We start from the raw sequence: 27,416 nt of genomic DNA on the forward strand, positions 1-27,416 counted from the left end.
TTCCTCCCGAAGTCGAATGGAAAGGCACAAGAAACGCAGAAACATCACCAATAAATAAAACATCTCAGCATGCCCTGACCCGGTGTTTGTACGTTTCCCCTTGAAACAAAAAAAAAGCAGCATCCCGTGTCAAAAATTTGACTTCCAAAACGAGTGGCCGGAGGAATTTTTACACTTTTCGCGCGGATGAGTAGTCTAGCAGTTCAATCGTCGGTCTCTTCGTCTTCGCTTGCGTCGTTCACCAGTGCAAATCCATCGCCGTCGCCGTCTTCCAGCGGTAATTCGATTATCCTGTCCCTGGCCGTGGAAGCGCTGTTTTGTGTGGGAAGTGGTGCTTTCGGAGCGATGAGTATCCTGCAGCGGGGCGGACTCAGCGATGTGCTCAAATACGTGGGCTTGACAACGGTGGCGGCCGGTTCACTGCTGCTGCTGTTGGAGAACCGCGAACGCCGGAAGCGGACCTTCAGCGAGCGCTCGGTCGTGATTGTGACCGGGTGCGATTCCGGGTTAGGGTGAGTAGGAGAGCATAAAACATATGTTTGAGAGTGTTTGAGTAGTGGGGGAGAGCGAGCTTATGTGACGCTTTGAGAGACCACAAGCATCGTCCGCCTCTTTAGCTCAGATGGCAGAGCGCTGGTCTTGTAAACCAGCGGTCGTGAGTTCGATTCTCACAGGAGGCAGAGAATAACTTTTTGATCCTTTTTTTGTAGATTCAACATAGCGCAAATGTGCCACCGGATGGGATTTGTCGTCTTTGCCGGATGTTTGAAAAGCGATTCCGATGGGGCCCGGATGCTGCAGGAGCTGGACGGGAAGTGCGGACGGATGATTTTGCTCGAGGAGCTGGACATAACGCTCGAGGAGAGGATCATGTGCGCGAGGAAGAAGGTGAAGGACTTCCTGAAGTCCAAACCGGAATGCGGTAAGAGAACTTAAGGATCAATCAATCAGTATAGGTACAGTCGCCCCACAGTTATGGATCAGTGTTGGATTAATTAGATGGAAATCATGCAAATAACATTTTATCTGCACCGAGGCAAAAATTTTTGTTTCACAGCGTAAAACATATATTTAATTTTTTTTTTCGCTGTGAAATACATTATTTTTCTGAATGTATGTATGTTTACTTATTTGTGACGATAACCTATTAGTTTTAAACTTTTTACAAGGTCAAGGAAGCTAAACACTTTTGAGCATTTTCATAAAGAAAAAAACTTTTGAGCATTTTTAATCAAACTTCACTTTTTTTAATTTCTTTATTAGTATAATTCCAAACATTACATTCATTTCTTATATCTAGGTGTTCTGTGTAATTAAACAACACTATCATCCTAATTCGGTAAAACAAATTTAAGATTTTATTAACATTTTGTTAACATCATATTACATTTCATTTGCCGTAGCAGTTCAGATTTTTTTACAGGTGAGTTGATTTCACCTGCTTTTAGGAGAAAAAAAAACACGTTTTCAATTTACTTAACCTAACTTAACCCAAATATATAACGCATTAATCGTTGCAATAGAAGATTGTAACGATTTTTGCCTGAAATTATTGATTATTTTATTTGACATTTGTTCCAACGTTTTAACGTTTGATACTCTATGTAACTCATTGGTACTATACCAGGGAGGAAGCTTCAGAATCATTTTCAAAATTTCATTTTGAATTCTCTGCAGAGCTTTCTTCCTGGTACTACAACCACTACAACAGCTAGTTCATATTGGTACAGCATACAACATGGCTGGTCTGAAAAATTGTTTGAATATCAAAAGCTTGTTCTTAAGACAAAGTTTTGATTTTCTGGATAGAGACATTTTACATATTTTTTACATACATTTGGCTTGAATGCCCTCAATGTGATTTTTGAAAGTTAAATTCTTATCTAGCATGAGCCCTAGATACTTAACTGACAAATTTATTGGAACACCTCTCATCGTGACAACATGTCTACTTGAAGGTTTCAAATAAAATGCTTTTGGTTTATGTGGGAATATTATTAGTTGAGTTTTGGAAGCATTAGGAGAAATCTTCCATTTTTGCAAGTATGAAGAAAAAATATCCAAACTTTTTTGCAATCGACTACAGATGACACGCAGGCTTCGTCCTTTGGCGGAGAGGCCTGTATCATCAGCAAACAAGGATTTTTGACATCCCTGAGGTAACTCAGGTAAGTCAGATGTGAAAATATTGTATACTATTGGTCCCGAAATGCTGCCTTGGGGAACACCAGCTCTTACAGGAAGTCTTTCAGATCTGGAGTTCTGATAATTAACCTGAAGAGTACGATTTGACAGATAACTTTGAATTATTCTAACAATGTAGGTATGTTGGAAAATTAAATTTGTTTTTAATTGTACGATCAAACCTTCATGCCAAACACTGTCGAATGCTTTTTCTATGTCTAGAAGAGCAAGACCAGTAGAGTAGCCTTCAGATTTGTTGGAACGGATCAAATTTGTTACACGTAAGAGTTTATGAGTGGTCGAATGTTATTGAAAGCTTGATGTTTCTTGTTTGAAGAATGAAGAAAGTATGACGATTACAGCTATTTATATCATAAGACAGTTGGTCAACTGTTGCTTTGATTAGCAACTGCTACTATGATCTACACCCCCTCTCAGTTGCTTATTTCTAAACCTATTTTTTCTCGTAAGGCTAAGAATGAGTGGGCCGCTAGTGACTTTGTTAGTATATCTGCTTCTTGTTGATCGGTGGGAGTGTATACTAACTGGATTCGTCCTGCTGTTACGGCTTCTCGAATAAAATGGAATTTTACGTCGATATGTTTCGCTCTCTTTGTTTCCTCTTTCTTTGCCATTGCTATAGCGCCTTGGTTGTCCTCGAAAATCGGAACAGGGTAAATCAGTTTCACTTCTCCTAGATCACCCATTAATCCGCTCAGCCATATGGATTCACTGACGCAGCTGCTCATGGCTATATACTCTGCTTCGGTTGATGACATCGCTACTGCTTGCTGTTTCTTCGAAGACCAAGCAACCGTGCTTCCAAACACCTTCATCAGGTATCCAGAAACACACTTTCGATCCTCTACATCATTGGCATAATCGGCATCCACGAATCCAGTCACAGGAACGTTATTTCGGCTGCAACGATAAACTAATTCCATATTTCGCGTTCCTTGAATATACCTGAGAACTCGTTTCGCTTGGTTCCAGTGCTCTTCGCTTGCTGCATCTTGAAATCTTGAGAGGTATCCGACAATGAAGCATAAATCCGGACGAGTGCCCATCATCAGATACATGAGACATCCAATTAATTCGCGGTAAGGATGCTCACATCGGCTATTACTTCGCTTCAGCTGCAGTTTGGTTTCAGCAGGCGTCTTGCAGGGCTTACAATTGCTCATTTCAAACCGGTGTAGTATCTTCTCGATTAATCCTTGTTGTGATAACTTCATGGTTCCTTGTTGGCGATCTCGATTGATCTTGATACCCAGAAAATCATGCAACTCGTTCATGTCAGCCATGTCGAATTCACGTTTGAAAAGTTTCTTGATTGCTAATACAGTTGACAGCTTCTTCGCAACGATCAGCAAATCATCCACGTATACTACGATGTAGATTGTGCCGCTTTCTTGGTGTTTTACATACAGACAGTAATCGTAACGCGATCGGATGAATCCCTGCTCTTCCAGAAATTTGTTGAATCGTGTGTTCCAACATCTTGGAGATTGCTTCAATCCGTACAACGAACGCTTCAATAGACAAACTTCTCCTGGTTGTGCTTTAACTCCGTCTGGTATCTTCATATATACTTCCTTTTCTAATTTTCCGTTGAGAAAAGCTGTCCGCACATCCATTTGGTGGATCTCCATTCCCCTAGTGTTTGCGACAGCTAAAACTGTACGGATCGTAATCAGTTTAGCTACCGGGGCGTATGTTTCGTCGTAATCGATGTTTTTCCGCTGCACGCATCCCTTCGCCACTAATCTTGCTTTGTAGCGAATTGGTTTTCCTTCGGCGTCCGTCTTTAGGCTGAAAACCCATTTATTTGGAACAGGAACAACCGCTTCAGGGCGCTGTACCACCACCCAGGTTTGATTTTTCGCCAGTGCTGCCAATTCCTCTCCTACTGCTTGGAGCCATTTTTCTCGTTCGGGATGATCAGTAATTTCGTCGAAAGTAGCAGGAACCTGAGGGGAACGGTCTACAGCAGAAAATGCTCCATATGAAGTAATAAAATCTTTGAACCAACCTGGTACTCCCGACCACTGGTCCTTGGAGTAGTCTCGTTCTGAGAGTTACCCCTTTCATGTTGTGGCGGGAGTGCCGATGCTAGTTCCTCCATCTCAATTGAATCGTCATCACATTCCTCGAATGTTGCGTCATCATCTTGAGCTGCTTCTATACGATCACCATCAACGCCAATGGGAGCCACAATTGGACGGGCCACCACTTCCTCGATTTCAGCTTGCATACTGGGATGGACGTCAACAACTTCTTGCGTAGCTACCCCCTCTTTCTCTTGTGTTTCCGGAATCATCAGAGAGATAACTTGAGGTGATGTGCTTCTTTTGACCTGTGACTGTTTGAACGGGAACTCTTCTTCATTGAAACTGACATCTCGGGCTACGAATTGTTTCCTCGTTGTTTGGTTCCAAAGTCGATATCCACACGGTGCATAACCAAGCATTACACACCGTTGGCCAGAAGGATCGAGCTTACTTCGCTTCTGCTTCGGAATCCAAGAGAACGCCAAACATCCGAATGTACGTAAATGCTCCACTTTTGGCTTTTCACCATGCCACATTTCAGCAGGCGTTTTGTCCTTTAGGGCCTCTGTTGGACTTCGATTCGCAACATACACCGCATTCAGCACCGCCTCGCCCCATAGGTACTTTGGCGCTCCAGACTGTACCAGTAACGCACGCATCTTCTCAGTCACAGTTCGGTTGAACCGTTCGGCCACTCCGTTGTGCTGCGGTGTATATCCAACTGTTGATTCCACTTGTATCCCTTGTTGTTCATAATACTTCAGTTGCTGGTTGCTGAAGTACTCACGTCCCAAATCGCAACGGATTTTTTCAATCTTGACTCCGAATTTTGCTGTTGCCATGGCTTCAAACGCTTTGAAATACTCAAATAGATTGTCTTTGGTCTTCATCAGATATACCACACCAAAATGGGTGAAATCATCCACAAATGTGACGAAATACTGGAACCCATCGTGCGTGGCTGGAGTTATTTTTCCGCAAACATCTGTGTGGACTCTCTCTAACGGCCTCGTTGTTACTGGTCTGGATCCATTGAAAGGTAAACGGACCAATTTGCTTTCCGCACAGGTTTCGCAAAACTTCTCAACACCTCCCTTAAAATTTGTCATTCCGTGGACCATTTTGAACTGCTGCAGCTTTTTCACGTTTGGATACCCCAAGTGTGCATACCGCCGATGCCATAATTCCATTTCTCCAGTTTCTTGCTGTGCTTGACCAGTCACCAAAGCCGACTCGGGTTCCACATCCATCGTTAAGTAGAATAGGTTTCCACGCATCTTAGCTTCTCCAATAACTTCTCCGAATTTGCTCAGAATGGCTCGATCAGGTAAAAAACTCACCTGAACGCCAACCTTCAACAGTGCCGCAACCGAAAGCAAATTGAATTGGAGATTGGGTACGTACAACACCCTGCCGATTTTTAACGTTAGTTTACCATTGTCGATCATCACCTTTCCTCTTACGGTTCCTGCCTTCGTTGCTTCCATGCAAGCCGTAGTCTTGGCGCTGTCGATCGTGACAGGATTTTCTAGCATCACCACCGTTGAAAAAAGCTTCTCCGAGTTCACCATGTGCCTGCTTGCCCCAGAGTCGAGAATCCATTCCAGCTGCGTCGATTTTTTTGAGTCGTCGGGACAAACCAAAGCCACTTCACGGTCTACCAGAACATCCACTGCTTGAGCTCGAACACGATTATTGCCATTGGGACACGCCGCACGCTTGTGCCCAAATTCACCGCAGCCAAAGCACTTTCCAGTAAACTTCTGACGTCCACCAGACACCTTCGTGGTCTTCGTTGCTAGGACCATTCCTTCAGATCCATTGATTGCAGCGAAATCTCGTCCTGCTCGTTTTCTTTCTTCCGCCAGTAAGCGAGCCTTCACGATGTCCAGCTTGATTTGGTCGTTTGCCAGATTTTCCATTGCCGTTGTTACAACATCGTAGGAGGCCGGCAACGAAATGAAAAGTTGACTCACTTGATCAAGTTCTGTCACTGTTGCACCAGCATCCTTCAGCTGCCGCACGAGCTCATCGAATCGTCGAAAGTGGTCCGCCAGTGCCGTTCCATCCTCCATCCGAAGTAAGGCCAGGGATCGACGAATGTACGTTTGTGACGCAAATCCCTTTTTCGAGAACGTATTGGCCAACGACTCCCACATGGCCTTTGCCGTCTGCTTATCCCGGACGTATTCCAGATGACTGTCCGCGAGAAAGCTGACCAATAACGCCTTCGCCTTATCATCCTGGTCCATGAACGCCTTTTTCACAGCTTCGGTTTCCGTATCCTCTGGTGGATTTTTCGTCAAAACCTCCCTTACACCTTGAGCTGCCAGCTGGGTTTCGACACGGAACTTCCATGTATCGAATCCTTCTCCTGCAAACTGGACGATACCAGCCTTTTTCGCACTGGTGGCCATCTTGCTTGTAAAAACGGGCTTCACTGTTTCGAAAACTCTTGAATTCTCCAGGTGTGAAAAAAGTTTCTCCAAAACGTCCGTTTTGTGCTTCTTCAGGACTTTTCAATTCGGTTGCTTCAATTTTCTCCAGTGGGCGAGACTGGGCCCATAACCTATTGAAAGCTTGATGTTTCTTGTTTGAAGGTTTATTGAAGAATGAAGAAAGTATGACGATTACAGCTATTTATATCATAAGACAGTTGGTCAACTGTTGCTTTGATTAGCAACTGCTACTATGATCTACAAATGTCCATTGCGGAATCCGAACTGTTCATTGGCAAAAATTGAATTTTCGTTGATGTGGATCATCATTCTGTTCAAAATGAACTTTTCAAAAAGTTTACTGATGGAGGAAAGCAAACTGATTGGACGATAGCTAGAAGCTTCTGCAGGATTTTTGTCTGGTTTTAAAATTGGTACAACCTTAGCATTTTTCCATTTGTCAGGAAAAGCTTTCATATTTTTGATTTTTTTGATAATAGTTCTCACTTCTTCCAAATCAGTAAACTACAGTGCCTTACCGATTTTAGCAACACGGTATAATTTGTATGTTGCCAAAATGGGGATGTTGCCAAAATCGAGAAATTTGAAATGCTTATGTTTTTCATCATTTCAATCTCTAAAAGTATCAGAAAATGCATGGCAACAATGTCTGGGAGCCTTCTCTAGTTCAGCTTTTGAACCAAAAGCATATACCTCATCCACTGATTAAATGAATCATCTGAAAAGCACACTTGTTGTACATAGTACAAGCGTGGTATTACCACAGACAAGCAGACGTCACACTCTCATCGCTGTCCATCGACCAACTTTTTTACGATCGATTCAAATATTGGGTAGGTGGTCAATCAACCACCCGCAGCGCTCGAGTCGTTTTTGTTGTTGGTCCATCGGCCAACTACAGTGTTTTCAGCATTGGGCGTACATGATTTCGCGACTATGATTTTGATCGTGATTTGTTCTAAGTGTTACGTCTGTTTCTTTGTGGTATTACTTTCAGTTGCCAGTTACGACTGTTCTAGAGTGATGTGCAACTTTAAAACAAGACAATATTGAAAGTAGCAGATTTCGAATACAGGATCCATTTGAGTGGGTTTATTTTTGGGATTTCCTGACCAAAAAGTGCAATATTGGCTATCACACGTCTTTTGTGAAGAACAAGGTTTTAAGTTTAAAAAAGGGAAAGGTCATATAAATTACTATGCTGAAAATAAAGGTTATCACAGTTGGAATGTTATGTCAGGAATTAATAGAAAAAAGAGGATAAATGCTATCCATCAAATATTTACAGTAAGGTCCGTAAAAAATACTACACGCCTTTTTTGTATCATTGTATTTTTTCAATGCTTCTTATCGAGACCGCCATTCACCCAGAAACAGAGTTAATGGCGATATCTCATCAAGCATTATATTCGTTTGCTGAGATTCTGTAAATATTTTGCTGAGAGTAGCAAAATGAATAATCAGAGGATTGGGAGGAATTTCTGAAAAAAATATCATGTTTAAGAAGTAATTTGTGCTGGAATTGTTGAAGCAACATAAAGAGTAATTTTCGAATTCAATATGAGTGGAAATTGTTGAAAGTTTTGCTGTTGTTTCAAATTTCATTTGATTCACATCTCGCATAATTTATGATCTCGCCCTAAAAGCCATTGGTAACCATGAGTGTAGCTCGTCGTTCCTGAGCATTTTAATGGAATAACACGTTATTTATCAACGGTATGGTGAAGGAAGGATCATTCTCTATCTGCCAGTGGTGTTGGTTTAGATGATTATTCATTCATTTGCTCAGAAACAACGAGCTACACAAGTGGTTACCAATGGCTCTTAGGGCGTTATCCCAGATTATGCGAGACATGAATTTCTTTTCGATATTCACAAGAATATCGTTAATTTTTTTTAAGTTATTCTTGAAGGAACTGTAAATTCTTTGGCACATATGAATTTTCTCAAAATTTCCACCAATGGATACTTCTGGTGAAAATACAATCGATACAATAGGGATACAATTTTCGATTTAATTTCTACGGGATTTTATGTAATATGGCAGGAAGAATGTAGCTTATATTTTGTGAAATTAGTAGAAAAAAGGTATAATCATTACTTTTTTCTTTTTCTTGCATAATGTAATGTGCATGTGTAATGCAACGTTTATTAAAAAAAGGAATTCTTTTTAATGAATTTTTAAATTATAGAGGCGTTTGCAAAAGTTTATAATAAGCATCCAAATCTCGATTGATTCATGATGTCGCCCTAAACGCTATCAGTTATTAAATGTGTAGCTTGATGTTACTGAGCAAACGAATGTATGTACAAGTTATTTAATAATGCTACGATGAAGAGAAGATCCTCTTCCTTCTCCCAGTGATTATAGTTTTTATCCTGGTTCTTTCATTTACTTGAAAACAAGTACCGAGTGTGTAGCGGTTACCAATGGCTTTTAGGGCGAGATCATAAGTTATCATAAGTTATCTTCCTGTTACAAGGATGTGGTCAGAGAAACTTTTTACAGTTGAAGATGTGAACAAGCGTCAATCTGGTCTAGATTGCTATAGATAATTTCGAAATATCTATATTGGATAAATGCGACGGGAAGGAGGAAACCACACAATTATGCCGATTCTATAACATTCCCCAGAAAACCATTCCCCCGAAACCCATTCCCCAGAATTCCATTCCCCAGAATCTCATTCCCCAGAATGTACCATTCCCCAGAATTTCACTCCCCAGAATGAACCATTCCCCAGAAAACCAATCCCCAGAATGGACCATTCCCCAGAAAATTATATACCTACTTTAAAGTTTTGAAATAATCTATTTAAAAAACTTGAAAATTAAACTCCATACAAAGTTGTTTACAAGTACCATCAGTGCACCAGTATCTGCTCATGTACCAGTAGCCCGCTCACACCGAAAAAAGATAAGTTTAAACAAAATAAATATGGAAACTATAGCCACTAGACGATTTAAATCGACAAATTGAATTATACTGTGGACAATCTTTTGCGTATTTACTCAAATTACCTTACTTTTGAAACTCGTGAGCGGGCTACAGGAACATGAGTGGACTGGAACAACATACTGGTGCACTGATGGTACATGAGAAGATTAGCATTGGTGCTGCTAATTATGAACACTTTACGCATAATTCAAATTTCATTTGCAAATGAACTATCACAGTAGTTTCACTTTTATTGGCACTTATGAAAACTGATAGATCAGTCTATGGGGAAACACAATATCCAATATTTATTTAAAAGAATATACAACTCATCACTACTCTGCACAAAATAGAGCTACATCCTTCTTTCGGTATAGTAGATTCCAAATGTATAATTTCACATGTATGTCCAATTTTTATCAAATGTAGTGATGTATGCAGCTTTTCATCAATGTTTTAAGAAGGCGCATCATCTCTTACTTTTTAGAGCTACACCGATTAGAATAAAGACGTTCGTAGTATCATATTATACGTTTCCGTTATAATGATTACGTAAACTCGGCAGAATAAAAACTTACTATTCTGCACAATAAAATGATACGCCCTTCTTTGCGTCAAGTCTAAATTACAAATGACTTGTTTAATTTTGCACAAAATAGTGATACACCCTTCTTTCAGTCTTATCCTGTTGACGATATAGACAAAATTTTCCGTAAGGATACCAAATGGCAAGAAGGCATTTGGCATGAGTGATTAAATGATCAAGGACCATTTGATATAATGGTCATTTGGCCAATGACCATTTGGCATGACATGAAGAACATCCTTTTTGAAAAGAAGGAGCATAAGTATGGCTGGATGGCAAATGGCTTTATACCAAATTATTTTATGCCAAGTGACCTTTTGCTATAGGCTCTCCATCGATATATTTTGCCTATATCATTAATGAGATAATACTGAAAGAAGGGTGCATCACTATATATGCAAAAATAAACATATAGTCTGTATATTTTATGGGAATGTATTAAAAGAAGGTTGTATTATAATAATATGCAAAATACTCATGAATAGGGGGATTAGGGGCATATTGGACAACTAGGTAAATGATTATTTTACATAGAATGGAAATATGTTTCTTTGCTCTAAAATAAATCCACCGCTTCCTCTGCTTTGCTTATAAACTAATTTGAAGCTGAGAAAAAAAATATAGTAGAATTTCAGAGGACAAATTTTATACCGTCAAAACAGATTTCGTACAGTTTATAAAGTTTTGCTGAAATATGCATATTCCCAGAGAGTAAGGGGGTGTCCATTTCGCCCCGTGTGTTCATTATGTCCCTAACCATTAGCGTCACTTAAACTCAAACCTAGAGGGGGCTTGACCCATTCGATAAAATAAATTCCTTAAGCAAGATGCGACCTTAGCATGAGAGATATCTTTTTCTAGGGGGGGCTTGAACTTTTCTAGGGGGGGCTTAGACCCCCCTATCCCCCCGTATTTACGCCAATGTCCCTAACCCTCCTGCCTACATATTTGCTTTGTCACATCAGACCTTAGCCTGTCACATAAGTGACTCTTCTTCCTCTTTTCTAGCGATACGTCCCTACTGGGACAGAGCCTGTTTCTCAGCTTAGTGTTCTTATGAGCACTTCCACAGTTACTATGCCAATGACCATTTTTGCATGCGTATATCGTGTGGCAGGTACGAAGATACTCTATGCCCTGGGAAGTCGAGAAAATTTCCAACCCGAAAAGATCCTCGACCGGTGGGATTCGAACCCACGACCCTCAGCTTGGTCTTGCTGAATAGCTGCGCGTTTACCGCTACGGCAATCTGCGCCCCCACATAAGTGACTCACGCAAAGCAATAATTAAAAAAAGAAAAAAAAATGGATATTCAAATGGATGGCTTTCTGGGGAATGGTGCATTCTGGGGAATGGAATTCTGGGGAATGGTTTTCGGGGGAACGGTTTTCTGGGGAATGTTATAGAATCAATTATGCCTATTAAACTAGGTAGCAATAATGTATACAGCTTGCCTGCTTTATAAGATTTCTGCTATACGTTTCACAATAACTTTGAAATATGCAAGTTCTACTCATAAGTACATTCCATTCCACATTACGTTTCTTAGCTAGCAATGGACACCACCATTTCCGTTTTGACTTATTTTCACTTTGTTTTAACTCAAAATGTTAGGTTTCAGTAGTTCTCGATTACTTTTTCAAATCGACGTAAGTAATTTCCATACGGTTTTGAGAAAATTAATTCAGAAGAATCACAACCTGTCTTCTAAAACTGTTTTAAAATGAATCACCTTTTTGACATTTTTCCGCCGTGTACATTGCTTAAATTTTGCATACAATAAGCTCGCATTAAAAAAACTGGGGAGTTCCTGTTATTTCCCACAAAAAAATTATTACAAAATGATAAGCCGATTTATTCAGTTACTTTCGACGTTTTTGTACCTGTGTAAAATCGACTCAAGTAGTGTTTTGTTTCGATTCGTGGTTAAGTCACTTTGTCACCCATACAGCGGAGCGGCGAAAGTAGTGGTTAGGTAGCGAAAGTTGAAAATCTTACTTTCGTCGTTTTGGAAATCCAGAAAGTAAACGTTCCAAAAGTAAAAAATCGAGTTGATTTAGAGCAAAATGTGTAGAATTTCGTCTGCGAATCACGTAGAATCGATAAAATAAGTTTGTATACTTTTTTGACTTGAGTCTGTTTGAATAAGTTTTCGAGAGTTGATAATCAATTGAAAATATTTTTCTATGTGTTGCCAAAATCGGGAAAAAAATGTTGCCAAAAACGGGTGTTGCTAAAATCGGGGGTAGACAAAAACGAGTGTTGCCAAAATCGGGAAGGCACTGTAGTAAGTCCTAAATTATAATTGTGTGCGCGTTTTCAAACTGCATAGCAAGTTTTTGAGCTTTTTCGCAACTAGTTAGTAATAATTTGTTTTCCCCTTTCAATGCCGGTATTGGCTTCTGAGGTTGTTTTCAAAATTTTAGATAATTTCCGAAAGGGCTTAGAGCCAGGGTTCAATTGAAAAATCTTCTTTTCAAACTTTTTGTTTCTTAATTGTGAGAAACGTTTCTTGATTTATTTCTGAACATCCTGCCATACAATTTTCATAGCAGGATTGCGACTGCGTTGAAATTGCCTTCTCCTCACGTTTCAAGGCGGATCAAGAGTTTAAGATCATCGTCTATAATAACGGATTCAAATTTTACTTCACAATTGCAATGCTCCTGGCTTCAACAATGGAATTTGTTAAAGTTTCAAAAGCATTGTCAATATCAAGTTTAGTTTCCAAAGAAATGTTAACATCAAGATTAGAGTCAGTTGTGCTTATTCTGCGCGGCGTGTGAGTCGAGACGAGTCGCTCTCACCGCGAGTGACGTGAGACGACTAATGTTAATCAAATGGGAGCGAGTCGACAATTGTCACCTCATTCGACTCGTGTCACCTCACACGCCGCGCAGAATAGGCACGAGTATTTATAGACTCACACTCAAAATCTCAATCAATACGCTCTCCCGTGAGAGTAAACTCATTAGAGATCTGCTTCGCAAATCTCACGCTTGAGATTTTGATGCAAAATCAACTCAAACCGTAAAAAATGATTCAGTCGCAAAACCCGGCAAAAATTCGTGAAACACGAATGTTGTTGTTTACATTAGAAAGGATTAACATAATTTTACCAGACTAACAAGAAATGATTGCCGTGTGTGAGTAAACTGTGGAAATACGAGACAATGAGTCAAAAAGGTGAGCCAACTCATCCATGATTTTTTGACTGCTGAGTTGCATGATTGACAACTCACACATGAAAAATCTCAAGCGTGAGTTGTGAGAAATTGAGTTTTTCACAACACTGATTAGAGTTAATAAATATGTTTCATATATATTCCAGTCGGCTCGATAATAATTGAAAGTGGAGCTGATAGGATTGAGAATCGCTTCATGGGATATTTGAAACGTAACAGGAACATGATCAGAATCAAAATCAGCATGGCAGAGGCGCGTCCACATTCAAAACCATGGGTAGGACAAACGTTAGCAAAATCTTTATGTCCAAGGAAGTCCAGAAAATTTTCAAATTTATGGAATCCTTGAAAGAAAATTGAAAGTTCCTGTTTTTGTTTAAGTCATTACCACAGGACTGAGAAAGCTTCAAGATCATTCAACCTAATTAATGAATCATTAGTTAATCGAAATTTATATCCCTTTTCGAGCCTGTTCACTTAGACAGACTTGGCAAAAACTAGAACAAACCGCGAAACTCAAAAGCCGGCGATATTGTTCTATAATTTCCTTATAAAAACATCAAAATGCGATGAATCTATTTTTTTCTTTGAATTCTTCGCAGAGTTTTGAAATAAAATATCCCGTTGTACATCAACAAAACTTGCAGCAGAGCTGGTAGCAGATCTCTTTTAAGAAACTTGTTCTGTTTAATGCAAGTCCCTGAAAAGTCACTATTTTTGACGAAAGTTCTCTGAAGTCTGTATTTTAACAAAAATGGTCTCTAAAGTCTCTATAGTGAAACCTGCTGCCAAATTTTAAAGGTTCTAGAGAAAACTTCGAAGATTATTACGCGTCATTTTCACTGGCTTTTAAGATTTTTTTTTCAGTTTCCTCGAGAAAGAGCTTCAGGATTTTTGCTAGTGTTTTCTTTCTTGCTTACTTTCAGGGGCTTCCTTCAGAGATCCCTCCAAAAATTCCTCTTCAAATTCCTTTACCAATTCTCCAATCCTTAATCACTCCAATCAGGGACTTCTTCTGATCTTGTGGGGGCCTTCTCCCAAAAAAAAAAAAAACATTTCGATACTTTAGCATAGACTAGATATTTGTAATGTTTTATAAGGTGTTCATGACCAGATTCAAACTATTTTATGGCGTTAAAAATACTTGTAATCCCCTATGAGCGTAAATCAATTTGAAATTTAAATTAATGTAGATAATGCATTTTTATATACTTAATACATCTTAGTAGATTTTATATGTTAACAGGTTAAATTCAATGTTTTTTGGGGCTTATTCGTCAAGAACAAAATTCATTTGATAATTCTTTTCTTATAGGTACCTAAATTCAAATTATGCTTATTTTCTTCATGTCTTCGAGATGAACCAGCCTAAGGCTGAAAATCTCTTAAATAAAGACAATAATAATAATAATTCTTCATGTTTAATACTCAAAATGTTGGACAAACAGATTTATTCAACAGTTTTGAGTTGAACTGTTATTCAACTAGTAATGTTTGTTGGGTAGGTATCTATTTCAATGAAAGTCTCTGAATAGTCTCTATTTTTTAATGTAAGATCTCTAAGTAATCTATTTTAATCAAAATGCTCTCTTTCAAGTATTTTGTTTCCCTCATTAAGATTGCAGTGAGTCCTGATGCAAAATTCTACGGGCTCCAGAGAAAAAAAAATCAAATACTTTAATGGAGCTTTTCAGCAGGTTTTTCAAGAATTTCCTCTCTCATGTTACATGAAAAAAACTTCAAGAAATCTTCTAGTGTTGATTCCAGAGATTCAACTGAAATACTTTTAGGGATTCATACTGGGATCCCTCTAGATTTTTTTCTCTACAGATTCCTCTAACAATCCTCCTAGAAATTCTTTCAGCAATTTTGCAAAGGATGCTTAGTGGACTTTCTCCAAGAAATCCACCTCCAGTTATTTCATCTCCAGGATTACCCCGACTTAGTCTTTCCTAGAAAAATATCTGAAACAATTCCTGGGTAATTTCTATAGGTATTCTTGTAAAAATCCAGATAGAATATATGAGATATCCGAAACAAAATTCTTGGAAAATTCCTTAGAAATACTATGCGAGGAATTCCACAGAAACTAATAACTTTATCTTTGGAATTATCTCTGAATCTTTGGAAAAATACTTTTGATTCCTGTCTGTTCTCTTTTTTGGTCCATTTTTTAAGCTAGAGCTCTCTAAAGTTCCTATATTCAAGGCACTTAAACGCTATCATGTCTGCAATTTTATCGACAAAGAAATTTTCAAAATAAATAATTAAATAATTAAGTCCTATTACTTGATCTGCAGATATATAAATTGCATTCGAACCTAGTCATAAACTTCGTTGGCCCCCTCGCACCCCCCCGTAAATTCGGCCCTGACTCCGATGCTTCATTAATTTCACGAGGATAACGGTGAAGGTAATTCTCAGTAATATCTCCAGTTATTTGTTGTCCATGGATTGCCCCAGTTACTTCAGGAGATTTTCCAAAGACTCCTACAAAAGTTTTTCCAAGGAAATCCAGATTGGTTTTTGAAGGATTTTGTTCAAAGATTTTTCCTAGAAGATCTACACAAATTCCAACGCCAATTTCTATAGTTATCCTTCCTGACATTTTCTTATGAATTTCTACAAAAACTCATTTACATTTCCTCAGAAATTGCTGTAGAACATCAAAGTTCAATCCTGCAGTTCTTCCAAAGAATTTCTTGATAGTTTTCAAGAAACTCCTGTAGGCAATTCGCAATTTGTATAGGAAATCGTCCAATTTCCTCGAGAGTTTTAAAGTTTTTATACACAATCTTGTAAGAGTTAATCAAGGGTTACTCTAGAACTCAATAGAGTTCATCAGATGTTACTTAAGGACTTATTTTTTAAATTCATCCTGAGCTACATAAAAACAAAACTAATTATTTCTGAAAAAAAAAAATCATGGCATTTTGCTGGAAATGTCCCTCAGATACAAAATAAATAAAAAGAAGAATTGAGACATTTTTCAAAAGATTCCTGAAAGCACTCCTGAATGAATTTTACACAAATCTTGAACGACAATTCTGTGGAAATCCTGAAAAATTCCTGGAGAAAATACTGGTTGAACTCCTACAAATGTTCTAAACGAGAATCATGGAGGAATTTCCAGAAAAAAGTATGGTAGAATCATTGGATAAATTCTTGGATGACTCAAGACCCTCTTGATATCGAGACTTTCAGCCGTTGACTGGTTCGTCTCCGAGAAATAATGTAGATATTCATACAGGAATACGAGCAGTAATATTTGTCGTAAAGTCATGAGGAATTCCTAAAAATATCTTTCAAATATTTTCAGATAAATGTCTGGTAAGAATAACAATCTTATCTCCTGATTCCTATTAGGTTTCTTTTTGTTATTTTGGTTGCTTATTGGTCTATGGTTTGATGTCTTTTTCTTTTCTGGTCTCCTTTAGGTCTCTATTGTCATGCAAGAGGTTTCTAAAGTTCCTTTTTTCAATACTCTTAGTCGCTATCAGTCCTGTTAAGGAAGAAACTAATAATGTCTGTGCTGCCGTGAATCGCAAGTCACTCAGATATGCAAAAAATAGGCATCAATACTGAGAAGTTTTTGCGGGATATTGCAAAAAAGAAAAAGTCGTGTTGTACTATTCGCACAACTGAAAAGTCTTTGGAAAATATGTTGATAATTTATATCAACTCAATTTGTCTTGCGATTCATAGCAATGGTGTGAACTAGATATTACCTAATCTAGAAATTTCCGGGCTATAAATGTAAAACTACTTATCAAGCTTAAGTTTTTTGGTAAATGATTCAACGTGCAGAATCTCCATCATATATTTTGCTGGAATTTCTCCAACAATGATGCAAGCATTTTTAGTTTTTCTGACAAGAATTCTTTCAGAAATTCTCGATTTTTAAGGGCCTAGATAACCGTAGCGGTGAACACGCAGCTATTCAGCAAGACCAAGCTGAGTGTTATGGGTACAAATCCGAATGAGGATCTTTTCCATCTTTCCGTAAAGGTCTCGACCTCCCTATGCATAGAGTATCTTCGTACCTGTCACACGATAGACACATGCAAAAACGTTCAATTAGAAAAGTAAGCCATCAGTTAATAACTGTGGCAATGCGCAGAAGAACAGCTGAAACGTAGGATTTGTCCCCGTTAGGTGGCCAGAAAGAAGAAAAGATGAAAAATACTCTATTTTAAATGAATAATTCGAAATATGATCTAATCACTTTCTAAGGATTCAACAATTAATATCTTGCAAAAATGTTAACGGTCATTTATCCAAGTATTTCTGGAAAATGTGCTTCGGGAGTTCTGTAATAATTGCTCACCATATCGTAAACAGCTTCTGAGAAATCAAGAGCATCACCAGCCATCGCCAGCAGCACTACGCTAGTGCTGTGTATAACAAGCAAGCTTTGTTTTAGATGAGTCTACTCAGTACACGATGCTACCGTTCTTGGGTTAATCCATGAATTGTTCCAACGATTCTTTAAGAATTTCTTGATAGTTCTCCATGCAATCTAGTAATTTGTAAAGAACTACTTCAAACAATGCTGATGGCTATTTTGTCCAAGAACATGTACATCTGGCTTTAGAAATGCTGTAGGAATGACGTCACTTTGTGTTGAATAATGGGTAGGGCTATCCTTTGACTGTCCTACCTAGGTGTTTTTGTGCGTCGGACATGTCCTACCTGTCCTACCCACTTCCCGCGCCACTGAGCATAAGTAACTAATTGGCTACAAAGATGACTAGAGTCGGTTAAGACCAAATCAATCGTAGATGGTTTTCTAGAAGAGGAAAAACACGTAGGGCTATCAGGGTATTGAATTGAGAAATGTACTGAAGAGCATCAAATAAATGTTTGCAGTTAGAATTACTTTGAGAATTATTCCATGACCGAAGTTTGGCATTGAAGTCATCAATGACAACAAAAATTGACTTATTGCGAGTCAATTTTCGCAAGTCAGATTGGAGCAAATGACCCTGCTGTCCAGAGCATTGAAAAAGCAAATAGGCAGATATGAAAGTATATTTAACAAGCTGTGTTTCAGCTGAAACACCTAAAGTTTCAAAAACAGAGGCGCATCCACGTTGGAAACCGTGGGTAGGACAAGCGTAAGCATATATTTTGTATAGAGTGAAGCTAATAATTTTTCTTCCTCTGGAATGGAAAATGATAGTTACCATATTTGAGGGGTTCAAACGCAAACGTGATGTAAGTGACATTTTGGTCATTTAAAAATATTCATAAATAATTCTTAGAAAACTGGCTTGTTTTTTTTGACTCCCATACAATTAGTGTTGAATGAAAAATTGCTGAAAAGCCTTCAAAGTTGATTTTATTAAAACATGTTTTTTGTAACTGATACCCCTTTAGTTCAAACCTTCTTATTTTCATGCCAGTCGTTACTTCAAGATTAAAAAAGCTTCTTTCTCCGGGTTTGAGGTCTCTAGCCAAAAAAGGTCGAAAAGAGACAGGAACCAAAAAAAAACAAAACGAAACCTAATTGAATCCTGGAGATAAGAGTTTGAGTAATAGCAGACATTTCTCTAAGATCTAAGATTTTTTTAGAATTACCCGTAACATTACAACAAGTATTACTGCATGTGTTTGTTCATGATTTTCATCAGCAATTATTCAGGTATTTGCCCGAATAGTCAAATAATTACTCCGAAAATTTCCAAAGCTGTTCATTTAGTTATTATTTTCTGAGGAATATCCTTACGGAATTTCTCCAAAAAATTGTTTAGGCTATCTCAAGAATTCAACCTGGATTTTTCCAAGGAGAACCACATAAATAGGATAACTCCAAAGATTCATTCAGAAATCATCTGAAATCCTCCAGAAACTCTTTGATACATTCCCAAGAAACATTTGCCTATTTTATAATCATTTATTAAGCAATTTTTCACAACTACATACTGATTAGTTGCTTTATTATATTACTTTGCAGCTGCTACGCACACATTGTTCAAGCAAATCTGGCGAAATTATTGGGCTACAAATCATTTAGTGACTGTAATAATATATTGAAATGATGTTTATTCAGGGTTTCACTTAGCCTAATAAGGATTGATGATTTAACAACGCTAATTTAACAAACAACATTATTGCAGTTTAATTCAGCATCATGTTTAACAACATTTTAATTATTTTCATGTGAAACCTTTGTTCAGGCGTTGTTCACACAAATTTGGAGTAGTTATAAAGCGTGTCGTTGTATTATTGACTTTATTCTATAACTTCAAAATCGCTTTATAAGCATTTATCTCAGCTTTTATTCAACTGCCACAAAATTAATTGAAAACAAATAAATGACTAAAAATCGCTAACACCGTACATATCAAATGCAGCGTACACTTTTACTATGAATTAATAACCACTTTCAATAATTACCTGGATACTGGATTCAAACTCGAGACCTTCCCATCGTCAGCGGTATACCTTGCCATCTGCGCCATCCTTGAATTCATATATCAGATTTCCAGTGCCCAATATAAACCTCTTGTAGTTGAGCATTGATCATGCTTGAGCTTCTGTTCAACAATGTCTAATCAACACGTGCTATGCTGATCAACAACTGAACAAGCGCATTACTTCTGCTGCTGTTCAGTACTGATGCGAGCTGAATTCAGTCGGCTATTTATAGCGCACAGTGAGAAAATTTATGTCAATGCTGGTCAAAAATGAAGTTTATTCACAAAGTAAAAAGTCTGAAATGATTAATCGAATTTAATAATAAGCTTTAACTTGTTAAAACTTTAATTTGATTGTTCATCTAACCATACTAAAATTAATTTATTTCATATATAATATTTTTATAAGATTAATATTTTAAGTATTTGTCGTTTTTTTCCATATATTAAGCATTATAGAAATATAAAGTATATTTCAACCATTTGTATGTTAAATGTGCTCTTTTTGTTTTTCAAAATAATCCTTTATCAGAAGACTGATTCCAAATATTTTCTAAACATAATTGAATAATTGTATTGAGAAAGCATCAGTTATTATTGTATTCAATATGTTTTTATATATTAGTAAGTTAGTGATGAATTCGCCAAGGGCGATAAGCCACTCAAATAGAGATAAATAATTATATTAGTAAGTTGAACATTGTAATACATTAGGAATACAACGCAATTTTATATATTTTGTCCATTTTTCGAAAATTTGACTATGGTGTGACCTCATTTGTAAGGCTTATTTGTTGCTGAACAATGCGTTTATTAACACTTTAGTCGTCGCGCTGTTGTATTTCGTACAACACTGGTGAAATAACCTCGCTTTTCGATCACAATAACAGCGTGGTGGTTCTGACGGTGGTCAACCACGCGACGACTGGAAGGTTAATCGTTATTTTGGCCTTCTTTGGATTAACATTCTTCAAGAAAGCTCTACAAGATTTTATGCATCAATCGATTTCCCTGAGACATATTCCAAAATTCCCGGCCGATATGTCTTCGAAAATTCAATGCTATTGATCTCCAGAAATTTCTAGGAATATTCTTTAAAATAGTCAAATTTCAGGATTTATATAATTTTCAACCGGGATTTATCTAAGCAAAGGCTCTCAATTGCTTCTGAAAAATTCTTCCTGTTATTCTTTGAGGTTTTCTTAAGTTAGCACTATAGGCGATCAGGTGGCCAATAATCGAAAAAATGGCTTGTTCTGATAGGTTCTTCTGGTATGTCAATACATAGCAAACACTTATATTAAGAAATTCCTGAAATACTAGAGCACGATTTTTTGTAGTGTTATTGCTACAGTATGCCTAAGTTGGAGTTTTTGAGAAAAACAAAGAATTCGGTACAAATACAATGTATACGTTGGTTGAAATATACTGAAGAATCGTAATATTTCATACATATTTTTATACACTATTCGAAAGCTTACTAAAAAAGCTATCTTAGAAAAATAAAGCAAAATATAAAAACGTTCTTTAGTTCAGGTTAATGTGGAGACTACACTGCAAAAATTTATTCGATTTTTTACTGAAACTTTATACATCCCATACTTTTTTGTCCCAAGTTGTTCCGGGCTAAAGATCATTTCCAAGTTATTCAAAGATGTTATCTAAAGGATCGTGAAGAATTTAGCTGCACATATTTGCACTTTTTTTAGTTATGGCTGATTGACTTATTTCAATATTTTTGCCTTATTTTCTTTAATATCAGCTAAAACTAATTTAGAAGATAATTGAATATCGCCAAATGATTCATATCATCATTATTGTGTAAGTTTTATTATTTATAATGGTTTTCACAACGTTAATTACATCAGTGGCCTATATGCATCATTAGTAAAAAACGCATTTATTCGCTATAAGCCCTTTTCAAAAGTTGGTCTCGAAAACATATTCATTGAAAACAAAATATCAAATTTGTTTCACAACTCCTATATATATAACATGAGACGGCAAAAATATTTTTGGCCGCCATTCTATATGGAAACCGCCCATAGTGGTTAATTTTGATTTTTTTGTTTAAGGAATGTCTCCATGGAAATGCTAAATTTTATTTTTTTTCTGAAAAATGAATTCACGTAGCATTTCTAATGAAAATCATAGAGGCACCTCTGATCAAACTTGGGTAAGTTTTAATCGAAGATTTATCGAAAAAGGTTGCTGTAGCATTAACTGGTGTGAAAATTTGAATAAACTTTTGAAGATTGCACGGGCGTTTTTGAGATTTTTTAAAGTTTCTTTCTAAAGTTGTATCGGCTCTATCAGACTTAAGGCTGATAAAACGACTTTTGCTTCTACTTCTCCGACGTTTCGGCGTATATTTCGCCTTCTTCAAGGGCTGTATTCGGCGTATATTTCGCCTTCTTCAAGGCTGCGTTTTGTTGTGTGTATTGGTGTCTTGTTCGACTTGTGACCGTCTATAATTTCTAATGGCGTCCCACTATGATCTGTGCGTATCATTCTTCGTGGCTCTCACTGTATTGCGAAATGTTTCACTGGGATTTTTAAACTAGCTTTCGCCTGCACCTACGCTTTTCGATAAAAGCTCTACGCGATAATCGCCCGCGCACAGTTGCTTTTGGAAAGGCAAAAAATACGCCGAAACGTCGGAGAAGTAGAAGCAAAAGTCGTTTTAGCTGCCTTAAGACTGATAGAGCCGATACAACTTTAGAAAGAAATTAGTCATCACAGTCGAAAGCATTCACCAGATTTTTTAAAGAAATATTTGGATTCATACTTGGATGAAATGCTGGAAAAATTCCTAAAAAAAAAAAGATTTGTTCGAAGAAACCCTCATGAATTTTTTTTTTTTTTTTTGAGAGGAAACGTGGATGAATTCTTGGAATCCTTATGAACAGGCGGAGAAAATCTAGCAGGGTTTCTCGAAAAAAAACCTTAAGCTATTTTTTTCAAACACTCTGAAAATAACGTTTATGGATTTTCGCGAAAAAAAAATTCTGTAGAAATCTTTGGAATATCTCCTAGAGTAACAACTGGAGATTTTGGTTGAAGGATTTGTAAAATATATCTGGAGGAAATTCTAGGATATTTATGAAAAAAAAAAACATCAAAGTATTACCTGAGTAAATTACTGGAGGTAGTAGCTTTAGAGTTCTCAAAGATTTCCTGGAGGAAATTCTGGAGAAATTATTCAAAGCATCCTTAGAATCCCTGTAGAATACCCTGAAAGTATACTAATTAAAATCACCATAATAATTCCCGAAGCTTTTTCTAATACGAAATTCTTTAAGAATTTGAACCCATACTTAATATTCTATGTATGATTTATATTTCGTTTCGATATGTTTTCTGTGGAGCTTGTACAATTTTGCATCACGATTCAATGCAAGTAGAATAAGGAAAAAAGAGACTTTAAAGACCATTTAAAATTGATACTTGAGAGACTATCATTAAAATAGAGACCAAGTCTCTGAAAAGAAGTCTACTACCAGTCCTGTCTTTCGGATCATTTAATGATTCAACATTCATATTAAAAAAAATAAGAATATCCTTTATATTTATATTGTTTTAAAATCAATTTTATTGAAGCAAATTGACAAAAATAAATCAAACTGCATGCCTTTGCAATCAGTGAGCTTATTCTAATTTCCCATATATTTCTAAATAGGGGGAGATCCCCCAGTGCCGGACAGCACCCAATACCGGACAAAGTCGAAATATTGAGATATCATGGTTTAATCAAGATGGTGTATTAGTAGAAAAGAAAGCTATTATGTAGACTAATGTTTGCGTAGAATAACATATCCTTGAAATATGCATGCCTTTTTAAAAAAGTAGAAAAGTTTGAAAATCTTTAAAAAATTGACGTATCACCTTAATTTTGAGCCTACTTAGTAATTATTTTGAATATGAAAAAATACTTTGGATCACGCAAGCATGATCGAACATAATCCTAACTTGATAGTATGAATGTATTTTGTATCATAATTGAACTAAATATGGACAAATTACAATTTTCGTTAAGCACCTCCTGTCCCTCAGTTTCGGACAGCTTGATTTGTTATATGATATCTTTGTAATTATTGCGTTAGTGTCTCAAAATACTTTCATTTTTTATGGGTTCCGTCGATCATGGTATAAAACATGCAATAAAATTAAGAAGAATTAACATTCAGAACAACATCGTAAAATGTGCTATTTTTCATCATATATGGAAGAGGTTTTTGATAAGCATCTTGCAAACTAAGAAAAACTCAAATTATTTTTGTTAATGTTGCAAATGCATTGAATTGGCAATTATAAACTATTCCTATAGTGTACACAAACAATAATGTTCAAATTTACAGAATTCGAGGCATTTCCAGATCGTGTCCGGTATTGGGTGCCACCTTTCAAGATTGATCAATTTGGTACTAAAATACATCATCAAAATGCAACGCCAAAATTCATAGTTATATTTTCAAATTTTGTTTTTTTACACTATAAAAATGATAATATCTATCATAAATGGGTAACACGAGCTCACATAATCAATATTTTTCGAATTATGAATATAGTGGCTTAAGTGTCCGATACTGGGGGATCTCCCCCTACCAAATGGATCACCAGCAAAAAGTCAATGATTTTTTTTCTGTTCACCAGTCATCCGACTCCAGCAACTATGTTACTGTGATTTTTTCGATAATTCTGTACCAAAAATTCGTCATAATCTGCTCTTAATATTTTTTATAAATGGTGCCACAAAATATCAGTTGCAATTTAATAATAATAATAATGATCATAAGAAGTTTAATTTATTTTTTTAGCTTTCTGCTGATATCGTTTTTTTTTTCATTGAATCATGGGTCAATCCTTTGACTGTCCTACCCAGTTATTTTTGTGCGTAGTACATGTCTTGCCTGTCCTACCCACTTCCCGCGCCACTGGTTTCAAATGACGAAAACAGTTGGTGTTTTATACTCCTATGAATGATGATTGCAACTCCGCCACATGCCCCATCAAGTCGATCATTACTGTGGGGTGTGTATGTTTAATACCTTTCCCCTTACATGCGTATGTTTAATACCTTTCCCCTTACTGGCTGACAGCTGAGACGGTAATGCATGCGTATGCTATGATCGCAATATTAGTGTGTGCGCGATGTGGCCGTCAGTCTTCCAATCGCCTCAAGTCAGTCAGTGTTAGATTTCCGGTGAAGTAAGTCACATTCCGGGTGATTCTTCCACACTGTTATAAGATGGCTGACAGTCTCCCAATTTGGGATTGTCGAGTATTTACAATTACGATAAACAAAAAAGTTAGGATCTCTTTTGAGTTAAGATCCAGGTTTCAAATACGTTTTAGTAATAACTGCTATATGCACGTTATTAGCTGTAAGAAAATTAAACTGCTCGTCCTCTTTACCACTTAAAAAACCGGCATTCCAATTTAAAATACTTTAATTATTATTTGGATCCATTAGAAAAACGTAATCCAATAACAATTTGATTTGTAAATTTTACACCTACTTGGACTGCTTCAGTCATAGTGGTGGCTTTGAACATTGCATCAATCATTAGATTCAATTGTTCAGTTAGAAAATTAAAATCGGGGCAGACATATCACTTGAAGTTGGTACATTTGATGATTTCCCGTTAGAATTTTCGGTAGACGAAGAGGCGCAGTAGAAGTTTCCTGTGGCAGCAGGGTTTTTCCATTTGATTTGAAACAATTAGAATGGGTACTCATAGTATGAATAGGGGAGGAGTTCAAATTACCTGTACGATATCGGCAAAGGATTTTCCTTGGGTAGATACATTCGATATAAAAAGATTCGAACGGCTACCCGAATGATTAAAATTAGTTTGTGAATGAGCATGATTATGATCTTCCTGATGGGTATGATTCCTAATCAAGGGATCGTTTACTGAAAAATTAGTATTGTTCGATACTCTACCAGGCAAATTCCGGAAACGACCGTTATCGTAACGGATATTACTATTCATCTGCCTGGCACGAGCCTCAAAGACGCGCATACGCGAAGGCTAAGCCCAAAAAATTGACTTATGATTGCCCCCGCAATTCGAGCATATAACCTTTGTGGTATCTTCCTTCACTGGACAGACATCCTTGGCGTGAGAAGAACCTCCGCAAATCATCAAATCATGCATTTAGCATCCATGCGGCAATTTTTGTACCATGACCCCACTTTTGGCACCGACGGCACTGAGTGGGGTTCTGGTAATTTCCTCCAGGTTCGGAAAGTCCTTTCCGAACAATGCCAGATTGGATTCTCTTTTTCATCATTTCAATACAATTATCAACATTATTCATTTCACCCTTGGAAGAAAGTTCGCATTCCGGAGAAACGTCCTTTCTTCCATTCTTGCCTCGTTTAGTGACAGTTTTAAATCCCACTTTTTTGGAAGGAAGTTGTGAATTCAGAGATTCACCCTTCCTTTTGTTTGTTGTTGATACCATGTTAAGTTAATAAACGGAGGAAGACGTGACCTCCTAAGAGGTTTTTTTTCTTAAGACGGTGTCCAAGAAGGATTACCACCGCTAGCTTTCGCCAACGGGTACAACGAAAAATCGAAGGCACGGGTCCAAACAAGGATCGTAAAGGGATCACTAGTAGAAAAAATAGTACTGAAAAGTACTGTTTTATTGCTTTAGGTAGTTTTTAAAGAAAAACCAAGAGCAGAGAGAATTCGTGTACACACAGCTCGAAGGTACGATGCGCACTGAATTAAACTTCCTTCAAGAAAGTGACCTTTAGCTCATTCATAACTGTGGAGTGACTGTAGAAAAATAGTTTGAAAGCATCTAACGACATGTCCCTTCCGTAGAACTGTTCGCGCTGATCAACAACGCAGGGGTAATGTGCTTCGGCGAGTTCGAGTGGCAACTGGAGCGCCATCTGGAGCAGCAGATCAACGTGAATCTCCTGGGGACGATGAAGATGACGAAGGCCTTCCTGCCGCTTCTAAGGCAGCAGCGTGGTCGAGTGATTAACGTGACGAGTCACTGCTCGCTGCAAGCTCTTCCTGGCCTTTCGGTCTACTCGGCAACCAAAGCGGCGCTCCGTTACTGGACCGAAGGACTGCGGATCGAGATGTCCAGCTATGGCGTTCCGGTGGTGAACTTCATCCCGGGATCGTTGGTCATGCAGAGTAACATCTGTGCCAACCAGCAGCAATATGCCGAGCAGATGAAGGCCGGGTTCAGCGAGGAGCAGGCTCAATTCTACGGCAGCTACTTTGACGAGTACAACGCCTATCTCCGGGTCATATCCGGATCGAAGCCGGTGCAAAGCTTGGCGGGCAATCATCCCGTGTTGAGATGCTTCGAGGACGCCCTGCTGGATGCCAAACCGAAGCCCCTGTACAAGTGCGAACCGTGGCGCTATCGAATGTACCATTTCCTGTTCAGAATCTCGCCCACGGCCATCAGCGATTGGCTTGTGAGGAGATTTGTGGCCATGCCGGAGTACAGGACGCCTGAGTCCAGACGGGGCCAAGGAATCGTCGCCAGTTTGTGATCGAAATTCAAAGTGTCTCAATGTTCCTAGCAAGATGCAATATATCAGTTACCATTTTAAAAA

The 27,416-nt window shown here is 37.7% G+C and overlaps 1 protein-coding gene and 1 non-coding gene across 2 annotated transcripts; both read left to right on the forward strand.

Moving 5' to 3' along the window:
- On the forward strand, window positions 1–27,416 carry LOC5579034 (D-beta-hydroxybutyrate dehydrogenase, mitochondrial). Its single transcript, XM_021839300.1, has 3 exons — window positions 1–512; window positions 711–922; window positions 26,662–27,416. The coding sequence occupies exons 1-3, from the start codon at window positions 187–189 to the stop codon at window positions 27,351–27,353; spliced, it is 1,230 nt and encodes a 409-aa protein (XP_021694992.1). The 5' UTR covers window positions 1–186; the 3' UTR covers window positions 27,354–27,416.
- Trnat-ugu lies at window positions 608–680 on the forward strand. The gene has a single exon. It is a non-coding gene; the product is annotated as a tRNA-Thr (tRNA).

Source organism: Aedes aegypti, chromosome 1 (genome assembly GCF_002204515.2).
Source record: "Aedes aegypti strain LVP_AGWG chromosome 1, AaegL5.0 Primary Assembly, whole genome shotgun sequence".
Taxonomy (NCBI): Eukaryota; Metazoa; Arthropoda; class Insecta; order Diptera; family Culicidae; genus Aedes; species Aedes aegypti.

What these genes read in the sequence shown, in the direction of transcription:
- LOC5579034 (XM_021839300.1), top strand. Translation starts at nt 187, where the DNA reads ATGAGTAGTCTAGCAGTTCAATCGTCGGTCTCTTCGTCTTCGCTTGCG. An exon ending in GGGTGCGATTCCGGGTTAGG is followed by an intron (nt 513 to 710) that starts GTGAGTAGGAGA and finishes CTTTTTTTGTAG; the next exon opens with ATTCAACATAGCGCAAATGT. An exon ending in GAAGTCCAAACCGGAATGCG is followed by an intron (nt 923 to 26,661) that starts GTAAGAGAACTT and finishes TCCCTTCCGTAG; the next exon opens with AACTGTTCGCGCTGATCAAC.